At 43.1% G+C, this 12321-nt stretch overlaps 1 protein-coding gene across 1 annotated transcript in view; it reads left to right on the top strand.

Moving 5' to 3' along the window:
* NRG1 (neuregulin 1) overlaps positions 1 to 3703 on the top strand; it is a 30433-nt gene extending 26730 nt beyond the window's left edge. The window contains exon 10 of the mRNA XM_009872879.1: positions 2599 to 3703. Within this exon, the coding sequence (XP_009871181.1) occupies positions 2599 to 3250 (652 nt within the window). The 3' untranslated portion in view covers positions 3251 to 3703. The remainder of the gene's footprint in view (positions 1 to 2598) is intronic.
* The last annotated feature ends 8618 nt before the right edge of the window (positions 3704 to 12321 follow it).

Below are 12321 nucleotides of genomic sequence, written 5' to 3'. Positions count from 1 at the left end.
CATTCTTGCTGTCATTTGTGCTTCTTCTGGGACACCTGGATCACCATTCTGATATGACTTATTTAGATTTTACAGACTAGAAAAGGAGCATAAGCCTTCCTATATCAATGAGAAGAAAAAAGACATTTCATCAGTTATTGTGTTTCTTGAAGATTATGCTACAGGTGAAAACTAGCAACATTTCTGTGATAAATCACCAGGCATTGATAGCGTAGCCTGTGCCTGAAACTGTGAATTTGCAATGCGGAAGATAGGTCTTTGGGCATTATATTAGGCCTCATCTATTTTTAGCAACAGATTCTTTCTGACTTGGATCGCGTGTATGTGTGTCTATATAGGGGGTAAAATGAGAGTTATTTGCAACTAAAAATGACTATGAAACATGAAGAAATGTATGAGCTGACCAGTTACTTCCTGTAGCCATCCAGTGTTGCTGTGCTGTGAGCTGGTAGATCAAGGATGTGCTCCCTCCCCTCTCCAGTCCCCCAGCTACTTCACAATTTTGAAATTAAATAGAATAGACGTTACGAGGGGTTTTTCTGGATTACTCCATGGCGTTGTTGGATCTCATGCCTTGACATCTGTTTACACAAGCAGAGGACTCAAGCGCCTATATTTTAGAAAGTCCTTAGCCATGTTACAGGAGAGAAGAAAAAAAAAAAAAGACCGTCTCTGCAGGACTGGATTATGTGATGAAATTGGCAGCATGTAGCTAATTAATGCATGTTGGCTGGCTATGGGTGACCCCTTTCACTGAGCCAGCATGGCTCTGGTTGGCCACAAAGGTGGATAAGTCTATAAATACAAAGGCCTTTTAACTTTCCTTTCAGGATGGGCTTGAGCTGCGTGTGTTCAGCTCCTGTAACCTCAGCTCATGGACAGCAGCTTCCTAGCGCTGCCCCATTGTGGAATGGAGGAATATATCAGAAATGTGTGAATGCACAACACCCCAGTTTGAGTAACTCATCAGTGATGGAAGCATGCACAGTATGTTGAACATATCTAACAGTGCATTAACTAAACTAGTTTAGCTAAAATCCCGTCTGTCAAGAATATGTGTGTCCAACACTGTACCACCTGGGGAAGTAGAAAGGCTTCAGTTCTTCAGAAAATGCCTATTTAAGTACATGAAAGGGATAAAAAGCTCATTTATGGAAAGAAAAATAAAGATGACTTAATTCATCCAATGCACCAATGCATTAACTGCTCTCTGCTCTCATTAGCAATCAATTTGATTAATTACCATACATAGCTCCAGTTTTGTTTTTCTTTCTTTCTTCTGTAGTTGATGTAAATCAGCGTGCCTCTACTGAAAACTAATTTACTACATGAGTTCTGGATCTGTCCCCGTTTCTCGTTTATCCAATATCTCTGTTTTAATCAAGTGTAGTATGTGCAACTGAATCGTAGATTGGATAAGATTCAGAATTTTTTTGGTAATTTTCAGACTCAGGTAAATAAATCACTATTGAAAACTGAGTAACTTCATCAGTCATAGCCATATAACTTATCTCAATGGGCCTATGTAAGAGAGCTTAGAAAGATTTTAAATTTGGACACAGACAAAAATCATGCAGGTGAACTTAGGCTAAGAACAAAAGCAAAGCCAAAGCATGCAAAACGTCATGTTGGGCATGGTGCCTTTGATGAAGAGGTTTCAGGCAATCCTCACTTGGCATGAATCTGCATGACCTCACAGCATTTCATGGAGCTCCACTGATTCAAACCAGCTGAGAGTCTCACACTTCTTGTCCTCTTCCTTTGGGACAAGGTCTGTACTGGCATCTGAGCTTCATTTTCAGAAATAACCTTTGATCACTATGTATCCCGCAGAAAGAAGGTGTAGAGGCAAATTTTGCAGAGCAATCATGAGCGCTAGGCCAGTCAGTCCTTTCTGTCATCATTTGTACCCACACAAGGATAAATAATGCTCCATGTTTCTTTGCAGATAGGCCTACCAGATAGGTAGGCCTAACTGGCGCCTGAGGAGTGGAGCAACATAAAGCTGCTGGGATGGTGCTGAAAATGCCCCTCTGATTAAAATTAGCAGAGTATGGCTCTAGATTTTGTCCAAACTTTGCTTTCCTCCTTAGCCTGAGACAGTCTAGTTGCCAGAAAAGGGTGAAGCCCCAAGAGGACAGTCCCTCAGTTCCCCTCCTTTCTCTGCTCCTGTCTGTTTACATGCACCCCAGGTTCTGGTCAAATCCTGCCAGAAGTGCAGCAGCCGTTTTCCTTTTGAGAAAATACTTCCAATTCATTTTGTTTCTGGCAGCCCCCCAGTTTCTGAATCCCATTCTTGGATTCATTCCAGAAAGTTATTCTGGCAAATAATTTACAGCGTCTCCATGGTTATTCTGAGGCAAAGAGACGTGAGGGCTTTGCTAGGCTGCTCTTGCTCTCAGACATTTTTGCCCAGAGTCACAGAAGTCAGCAGTTTTGTAAAACTTACAGGAACAGAAAGTTTCCCTGGTAGGCCTGTGTGAGCATGCTGAGGATCTTGAGGGAGCTCTGCATTTTCCCTTTCAGCCCACATGAACAGCTGTGTTCCTATCGCCACTGCTCCTGTGTCCGCAACCTATCCCCATCTCTTTTCTTCAGGTATGTCTCAGCTATGACCACACCAGCTCGCATGTCACCTGTTGATTTCCACACTCCAACTTCTCCCAAGTCCCACCCCTCCAAAATGTCACCGCCAACTTCCAGCTTGACCGTCTCCATCCCTTCAGTGGCAGTGAGTCCCTTCATTGAAGAGGAGCGACCACTACTCCTGGTGACCCCTCCGCGGCTACGTGAGAAGTATGACCACCACCTTCAGCAGTTCAACTCCTTCCACCATGATGCCGCCCACGAGAGCAACAGCCTGCCACCAAGTCCTCTGCGGATAGTGGAGGATGAGGAGTATGAGACCACGCAGGAGTATGAACCAGCACAGGAACCTCCAAAGAAACTCACCAACAGCCGGAGGGTCAAAAGAACAAAGCCAAATGGCCACATTTCCAGCAGGGCAGAAGTGGACTCTGACACGAGCTCTGAGAGCAGCAGCTCTGAGACCGAAACTGAAGATGAAAGAATAGGCGAGGATACTCCATTCCTGAGCATACCGAACCCCATGGCAACCAGTCTGGAGACGGCCTCTGCCTACCGGCTTGCTGAAACCAGGACTAACCCGGCAAATCGCTTCTCCACACCAGAAGAGTTGCAAGGAAGGTTGTCCAGCGTGATAGCTAACCAAGACCCTATTGCTGTATAAAACATAAACCACATAGATTCACATGTAAAACTTTATTTTATATAATGAAGTATTCCACCTTTAAATTAAACAATTTATTTTATTTTAGCAATTCCGCTGATAGAAAACAGGAGAGGAAAAAAAACTTTTATAAATTAAATATACGTATGTACAAATGTGTTATGTGCCATATGTAGCAATTTTTTACAGTATTTCAAAAATGGGGAAAGATATCAATGGTGCCTTTATGTTATGTTACGTTGAAAGCAAGTTTTGTACAGTTACAATGATGGCTGTCCCGTAGTATTTTGCAAAACCTTTTAGCCCTCAGTTGTCCTGGCTTTTTTGTGCACTGCATTATACTGACTGGACATATGATTTGCAAGAATTGCAGAAGTCCCTCTGGTCGCTTGTTGTAGAATTCCCAGATCAAAAAGCCCTATAATGGCACTCCCACCCTACCCACCCCACCAGAAAAACACACACACATATACACACAGAGAAAGAAAAAAAAAAAAAAAAGCTGAAAAAATCACAAAAAAAATCTTCTATAAGAAGTTTTATTTGCTTTCTGTATATGAAATGAGTTTTGTCTGCTCTCTGCCAGCCAAAAGGTTTGCTTCTTTGAGCACTGGAATAATAGTAGATCCAACAGCATGCTACTATTAATTACAGCAGGATAGCAAAAAAAAAAAAAAAAAAAGAAAAAAAAATCCAACCTACATTAAATAATGATACTTATAGAAAGAAGGTAATACTGTGATTTTAAGCCAAATATATTATTAATCAGAGGCCAGCTTGTAATCACTAGGAGCTGCCATTTCATTATTTTCCAGATATTAATTGTTCTAGTTATCCCTTAGAAAATGGGTTTAGGTTAGCTGAGGCTTTGAACCCAATACTCTATTAAAAAAAAGAAAAAAAAAAGAAAAAAAAAAAGAAAAAATATTTATATATTAGTTTAAGTTAATGGGGCAAATATAATAGCAGATATCTGTAACCAAGCAAGGAAGAGATCTAGCTGGAAAACAAATGCCACTAATAAAAGTGCAATCAGTTTCCACCTCTGTTTTTTAATGTTGATTTCTAATAGATGATTTATCCTTTTGTTTCCCCTCAGTTTTCTCTCCTTTCTTCTCCTCAGAAAGAAAGAACCCTGGCAAGCTTCTAGCAATACCTTGTTAGAGTTGCTGTTGGAGTAAGGGTTACTCTTGGACACAGAAGTGACTTTCAGGGAAGAAATGATTTGCTGAATGGTTAAACAGGCAAGTAGGAAGGACATAGCAGAACCATGGAGTTCATTTCAACTTGTTATTGATTCCGTTATTTAGGGTGGGAGAGGCTAGGCTGATGCAAAGCCCATTTATGAAGGCAAGCACACCATGTGGGCTACAGCTATAGTGTGTATGGCTATTTGATACTGGTGTTTATATAGCTGTATATGGCCTTGAAGTCTTTGACCAGTAATGAACAAGGATGCTGTCAGTGCTGGAGTGGTTGTATCCATTCAGACAGAAGCAAATGGCCTCTTTTGCACTGAATTCCCATCAGTTTAGTCAGGGTCACTCTGCCTCTTTTGATTCTTGTGATGTGTTCAGTTGACGCAGCGTAGACTCAAGATTGATGTGGAATACAAATGTTTTTCCTAGGCTCCGGGGATTCTGAAAATTAGAACATATGTTTTACAGGTATTACTGGATCTAAATAAGAGCAATGTCAAGAGAAAAAGAATTTCAGCCAAACTACACTCATCCTTGGGGCCACATACTGGTCCCAGTTCAATGAAGAGAAAAAAGTCAAGGAAATTCTGTGAGATGTAAACCTGAGGAACTGAAGTCCTGACTCAGTAAATTGTTCAAGCATACGCTTATGCTAATCCCAGCAAAGCTATCTTCAGCATGTGGTAGACTCCCATTGGCGCATCCAGAGAATGCATAAAGTTAAGCATGTGCTTAAGAGTTTTGCTGAGCAAGGTGTCCTATTGATTTGAGACCTAAAAGCAAAGTCTAATAAATGAAGCTGTTTACCAGGATGACAAAAATCAGTGAGTTGCTCACTGTATAAATCAACAACATCACACTGGTATGAACACAGGTGAGTCTACTTGACCACCAGATTCAGCAGAAAAATTAAAAAACCCAAAACTTCAGTATAGGAGAAAGATGGTGACAAAGTTATCTGCTAGGATGTTGGTGGTAGAAGCAAAAAGCTAGGAAACTAGGACAGCTTGGGATACATGGTGGCTGAAATAGCACTGCTTATTCGCTAAGTTTGTGGGAGATGGCAAAGTTTGTCAAATACATACTGTCTGACTTAAGTCCACTTTGCCATTTTTAACCTCGCTGGCATGTGCTTGAACACACTTTGCCTTTGCAGACCAAAACAAAAGCTCTCTACAAATTCTAGATACCATTGACTCATTTTCATCCCTTTAGTCATGCCTGTTTATCTGCAATCCCATGCAGCAGAACATCTACCTCCCCAGTAACTCTGCAGCTCAGTAGTACAGAGGGCGAGGTGCGCTTTCCTGGTGCAGACCACCAGTTTCCAAAGAATTTGCGTTGAGTTTCCAGAAGTACTTGAAAATCTGTCCTTATATTAAAGTCTCTGATTCTACAAAGATCTTACAGGTCAGACAAGACAGGAAAAGGATGGCAGAGGAACAAGAGATTTGTCCCAGAATCACACATCTTAGTGGCAGAATAGACATTATAACACAGTTCTTCTGTAATCTCCTCCAGTATAGATCACCCACAAGGCCAGCTCTCACTGAAGTGTCTGTGATAGCCCAGACAGATTAATCAGGATGGAAAGGGAACTTGCCTTGAGGTGCAGTAAATTATATCACTACTAACACTGTTATTATAGAGGGCCAGTATAAAACAAAGGAGCAATTGCATGCTTGGGAGCTGTACATTTGGGATTTATTCAGTGTAGGTCTAGGAGAAAATGTCACACCTCTTCTGCTGCAGTACCTCTAAGTCAAAGCAGTATGCAGTCCCTGCTCCTCTTCCCTCTGGTACATATACTCATGTGTTATAGGGTAAGCATGAAATTAGACTGGGCACTTCTTATGGACCTAAGAACAAGAAAATACAATTGGGGATATGGCTGCCTAAGCCCTTAGGTCTTTGAGGAGAACCCAGTCTTACAGCACAATTCATGCAACGGCGAGTTACGGGAATTGCCCTGGCTTGGCACTCAGAGAAGTGGGAGCAGGACGCGGCCCCTCAGTTCCAGACTTGCTTTTAGCACACCATGAGGGTGCTACATATCAGTCAAGTCTACACCCCGAAGTTAGCAAGTCTACATGGCCATGGGTTCTGCTGGCAGGCTGCAGCCAGCTCCTGCTGGCCAAGAAGCTGGAGACTGCAGCAGCATGGAGCAGAGCCAGCAAGTGCCTACGGGAAAGGCCAGCTCCCCTGTTGGGGATATTTGCTTCATTACCCAGACCTCTGAGCTAGGCAGTCCCAACACACTTGAGCCATCACTGTGTAACCCTTGCCAACTTTTGCCTGAAAGCCATGGCAAGGAGAAACAGATTGAAGAGAGGGAGAATATTCCAGTGGTGGCAGAGTTGTTCAGATTGTCCTGGTTTATTTCCATATCATTTAACTTGAGCCATGAGTTTTCCTTGTGTATGTGTTTATATGCAGGAATTATTCCAGGATAAATGGCTTCCTTCAGGAATGCATAGCTGGAATATGTTGTACACAAGCTGGTACAACCTGCCTGTTCAGCTGGTGGAAATCATTACAGCTTCACAGAGATTCTCATGTAACAGAGAAAAAACTAATTCCTCCTCTTCGCCCAGCTATTCCCTTCCTCACTTGAGCCACCCCAACACCTCCAGGTTTAAGATCAATCACTGCCTTTATCGGGGAAACCGGAAAGCTCCCTCTCTTTCCAACCCTCCAAAACAACACTGCATCTCCCTGCTTCTCTCATATACATTGCAAGCATTTTCTTGAGCATCCCGGATAGCAAACTTGTGTCTCCTCAAAGGACACACTTCTCATCCTGTTGAATACTTCTTGGCCCTGCAGTGTGGCTGCTTAACATCAGCTGGGACTTACTTCTAGTAAGAAACAAAAAAAGCACCGATGAAATGCTGCAGGGAAGGGCAGACAAAGAACATGGCCAATTACCATCACTTGTAATTCTCTATTCTATTGTAAATACATCTTGTACATATTTGGATGTTTTCATCATTTACTGTCTTTATGGATTATGTGTTAAATGAGACTCTTAGTTTATTGTGTAACACTGTAAATAACATAACATCCTTTATTATTTATGCATAGGCATCTAACACACGGAGAAAGTTATCCTCATATTATTTTAAGATATATGTCAAAAATATGTTGCATTTTTCTTTTTGCTTTGAAAAAATTGTAATATATCCTCTTTTTCCCCTCTTTTCCTTTAAAAGAAAAATGAATGCTTATTTATTGTTCAGGAGAGAAAGGGGATGTAACTGAAAGGCAAGTTGTTCAAAGAACATGCTATGGAAGCCACAAGCTACTGATAAACTAAAGAATTTATTATCCCAAATACAGCAATAAGTAATTGTTGATTTATTAAGATTTTGTTATTCATTTTCAGTAAAAGAGGTGCTGGATTAAATTGTTTATGTGTTGTACTGGCCTAGCTGCTCAGCAGGCTGTGTCAGGTCGCAAGCCACCATCTTTCTGCATCCGAACATTGTTGTAAAGGTCTTGTTCTCTCTTTGTGGGCAACTGTTCCCTGAGTTTTCTGACTCTTCCCCATGCAGATCTCTGGCAGACACATTTATAGTTTCTTAAATTAGAATAAATATATCTACCCTGACCATTACCACTGAAGGTGGATGGGCCTTTGGGAGGCGGGGGGCATAAATGACACAGCCTTGGGGCTGTGAGAGCCTGCTGTACAAAAATGTCACCCCACTGCTCAGTAACAGTCAATAAAGCAAATCAGATGCTAGCAATTATTAGATGATATCACCATGCCACTGTATAAATTCGTTTGTGCAGATCTTACATAAAACAAGTGTTACCAGTCTTCTTGTCTCAGAATAGAAATAGTATAAGGGGGAAGGGATTGGAGGGCAACATGGTTGAACTGATATCTGGAGCTGGTGAGGTCTGGTGGGCACTGAGTAGGCTATGTCTGGTTAGTCTGAAAGAAAGGACAACTGAGAGAAGATACCACAAATGTCTACCGAAGAGTAATTATCTTGCAGGGGTTAGGAAAGGACGGGCTGTTCAGTATGTCTTCCAATACAAGAAACTGAGTTAACAAGTCAAAACTACTGGGCACTGTAATCCAAAAGATGTGGGTCTTCATGTGAGATGCATAGAACTTGGAGAAATGTTTGCTCTTGTGGATTGTTAAATTTCCATGAGTTCATGGGGTGTCCAGATCTTAGTCATCCAACAAGTATCACTAAATTCGTGGAAACCAGATCAGATGTGGGAAACGCCTGAACTGAAAACATGAGGAGGTTGTATAAGATGGAAGTATCATGCCTAGTTGCCTTGCTCTTACCCTTCTCCACCTGTCTGCCACTCTCGGAGAGAGGGCAGGGCAGATATCTGGTGTGGCATTCCTTACATGATATTAGTGTGTAAAGCTATATACTATCAACAAGCATTAAATAAGAGAGGGAAAGCTAGGAGTGAGTAAAGGAGGGAGGAATGCAGCAAAGACACTTTGGGTGTGTTTCGTATCCCTCTGTTCCCAGGCCTGGTGGTAATATGAAGGTCAGATTCCTTCCACCTGCCTATAGGTACTGAATGGTGAGCCAGTCAGACTTTAGGACAGGCTCAGTTCTCCTCTGACAACTTCCCTGTCTTGCCATTGCATGCAGAGGGATTGAGTGCTCAGGCTATTGGCCTCTTCTGAACATCTTTGTTGGGTAGGGCCTTGTCACCTCAGCACAAGCCCAAGCCACATCCCCCTGCATAGTACTACTACTGAGGAAAGGAAGATGCTTGTCTTCCATGGCAGGCTGTTGGAAGGGGAATAAGTTGCTCTGAGAAGCCAGTGCCCTCCTCAGGCATTCCCACTGGCCTTTCTTGGGTGGCAGAGGAAGGTAAAAGATTTCTGAAGAAATAAAGTACCATAAGAATCACTCTAGAGTTGACAGGACCAAAACCAGAGTGGTTTAAGGAATACATCCTTGTGTGTCCCAAATGGCTGTCCTTGCAAAAGCATTGTTTGTCACTCCATGCTGTCTTTATCCTGTTGTCTCTCTCTGCCAAGCTCCTGCCTTTGCACTTCTCCACAAGGTCTGGAGGTGAACCGCCTCAGGGAACACTACAAGAAAAGCAAGCGAACCCTTCTCTTAGTAGCTGAGTATGCTCTTAGTATGCCCACTCCACCCAGTTATGAGAATGTGATTTGGATGCCACCATTCCCCATGCTAGTTCTCTCTGTCTCACCTACAACTGATGGGAAGAAAACTGTATCAAATATCTCAAGATGTTGCAGGTAGTTGCTGATGTTAACCTGTGTAACCGAAGCAAAACAACATGGACTGTGCTCAGGTAATGAGCCTGAGAACTCTTCTTTAGTGACAATGCCCCTAAAAATAGCACTGGGAACACTTCAGGACTAAATCTCATTTTATCATTCAAAGAAAAGACACAAAGCCTTGGGGATTTCTGATCCCGGAGTGTTGCTTCTACCTGATGCTATGACTTCTTGCTGGTATAATTATGAAGTAGCCCTTACTGGAAAAGTTCTATTGATCACAAAACTATTCACTGTGTCTCCAGACTAAGTGTGCCAGGACAAATATCCTTAGTCACTGTATGTTCCTGATTGCCCTATTTCCACCCATCAGGAAAAGAACTTGAGGATTAAGTTCCATGTCTCTCAACAAGGAAGGTGATCAGGCCCATGCACATCTAGGAGGGCTGCCATGTCAGTGGAGTTGAGGACAGTATGGCTGTCTGTACCAGGGAGTGTTTTAGAGATCTGCACTTTTTAAGCATTGCACAGATTGAGACAAAGCCATCAGTATGAACAGAACGAAATCTCTTTGAAAGCCAGACCTCACTTTCTAAGACTTTAGGTCCGGGAAGTAACCTAGCACCAACTTTATTTGGAAGCTGGACTTATAGCATAAATGGCAGCTGCTGAGGTTTTCATTTTGCTTATTCCTGCTTGGGGATAGCATCCCTGCACTAGATGTGATACCCTGGCGGCAGTGCATAGAAATCACCCAAAGTAATCACTTCTGATGACAGCAACAGAGGAGGTGGCAAGGGAGTCATTGCAAGTCATTACATACTCATCACTTGGTAGGGAATACAGTGATTGTTAACAACGGATTAAATCATTACCATGGTAATGGCCAGCTTGGAACCAAACTTCAGAAGCCAAATATTGTGTGGGAGGTATTTTAACTTACCCTGCACATTACTGAAGACAATTGGGTGATGCATTTGCTATGTGTACACACACATACAAGTCTCCCAATTTTCTGTGATGACTTCTGGATGTTCAGTGCATGCTCAGTGGCAGGAAAAGAAAAATGCCTCAACACATCCATTCAGCAGCAGAAAAATTGCTTGCATCCAAGAGAAAACACCTTTTGCACAGCAAAGAGATAAAAATGAATCATCATAGAATGGCTGAAGTTGGAAGGGATCTTAGAGATCATCTAATCCAACCTCCCTGTCATGGGCAGGGACATTTCTCAACTAAATTAGTCTACTCAAGGCTCTGTCCAACTTGGCCTTGAACACCTCCAGGGAGGGGGCCTTGACCCCCCCCAGGGAGGGGGCAGCCACAACATCTCTGGGCAATTTATTCCAGACTCTCACCACCTTTGTACTGAAGAATTTCTTCCTAAGATCCAATCTAAATCTATTCTCCTTCAACTTAAACCCATTTTCCCTTTTCCTATCAGTGGACACTCTTGTAAAAAGTCCCTCCCCAGCCTTCCTGTAGGTTCCCTTCAGGTATTGGAAGGCAGCTCTTAGGTCCCCCCGAAGTCTTCTCTTTTCCACACTGAACAGTCTCAGCTCCCGCAGCCTGTCCTCATAGCAGAGGTGCTCCAGCCCCTGGATCATCCTTGTGGCCCTCCTCTGAACACGCTCCAACAGATCTATGACCCTCTTATGGTGGGGGCACCAGAACTGGACACAGTATTCGAGGTGGGGTCTCACAAGGGCAGAGTAAAGGGAGAGAATCACCTCTCTTGACCTGCTGACCACGCTTCTCTTGATCCATCCCAGGATGTGGTTGGCCTTCTGGGCTGCATGAGCACACTGCCGGCTCATGTTGAGCTTCTCATCTATCAACACCCCCAAATCGTTCCCTTCAGGGCTACTCTCAACCCACTCTGTGCCCACTTTGTATTTGTGCCTATGATTGGCCCAACCCAGGTGCAGGACCTTGCATTTTGACTTGTTGAAGCTCCTGCAGTTTGCACTGGCCCATTTCTCAAGCCCTTCAAGGTCCCTCTGGATGGCATCTCTTCCCTCGAGTGAGTCCACAGCACCACAACGCTTGGTGTCGTTGGCAAACGTGCTGAGGGTGCACTTGATGCTGTTGCCCATGTTGCTGACAAAGATGTTGAACAGGGCGGTATTTGACCTGTACGGCTGTGAAGAGATGAAAAGTGAATGCCTCTTGCTTCCCCAATTGGACAGGCTGGATCACAGCTTGCAGAGGAGCAGTCACAGGGCCACAGCTGAGAAGGGGCTAGCAAGGAGCATTGAGGGGACTCAGACTAGGGTCAAAGGTGGCCATGTGTCTCTCATTTCATTGAAATAACCCTAGACACAAATGATTCATCCCAAACAGAAAGTCACTGAAGAAGCACAAGTGACAGATCCTGGGCCCTCTATATGTTGCAAAGAGAGAGAATCTCCAAAGAGCAATTCTTATCCTGAGTAGCTCTCGGGAGGTTCTTGTCTTGTGCTCTACCGTTGCATGCTAAAGGCTCCACAGCTGAGGGTGAAGTGAGTCAGATCCTCCACAGAAACAGACAGTAATCTGCTGAATGTACATGAGAATACTCAGATACCTGCACCTACAGAGTAATCCAGAACTATAGGAAATAAAGCCACTTAAATGAATGCTACAGTATAAATTCA

This window comes from Apaloderma vittatum, unplaced genomic scaffold, assembly GCF_000703405.1.
Source record: "Apaloderma vittatum isolate BGI_N311 unplaced genomic scaffold, ASM70340v1 scaffold42237, whole genome shotgun sequence".
NCBI classification, from domain to species: Eukaryota; Metazoa; Chordata; class Aves; order Trogoniformes; family Trogonidae; genus Apaloderma; species Apaloderma vittatum.
The sequence above is the reverse complement of the archived record's forward strand: the minus strand, read 5'-3'. Positions and strand labels throughout refer to the sequence as shown.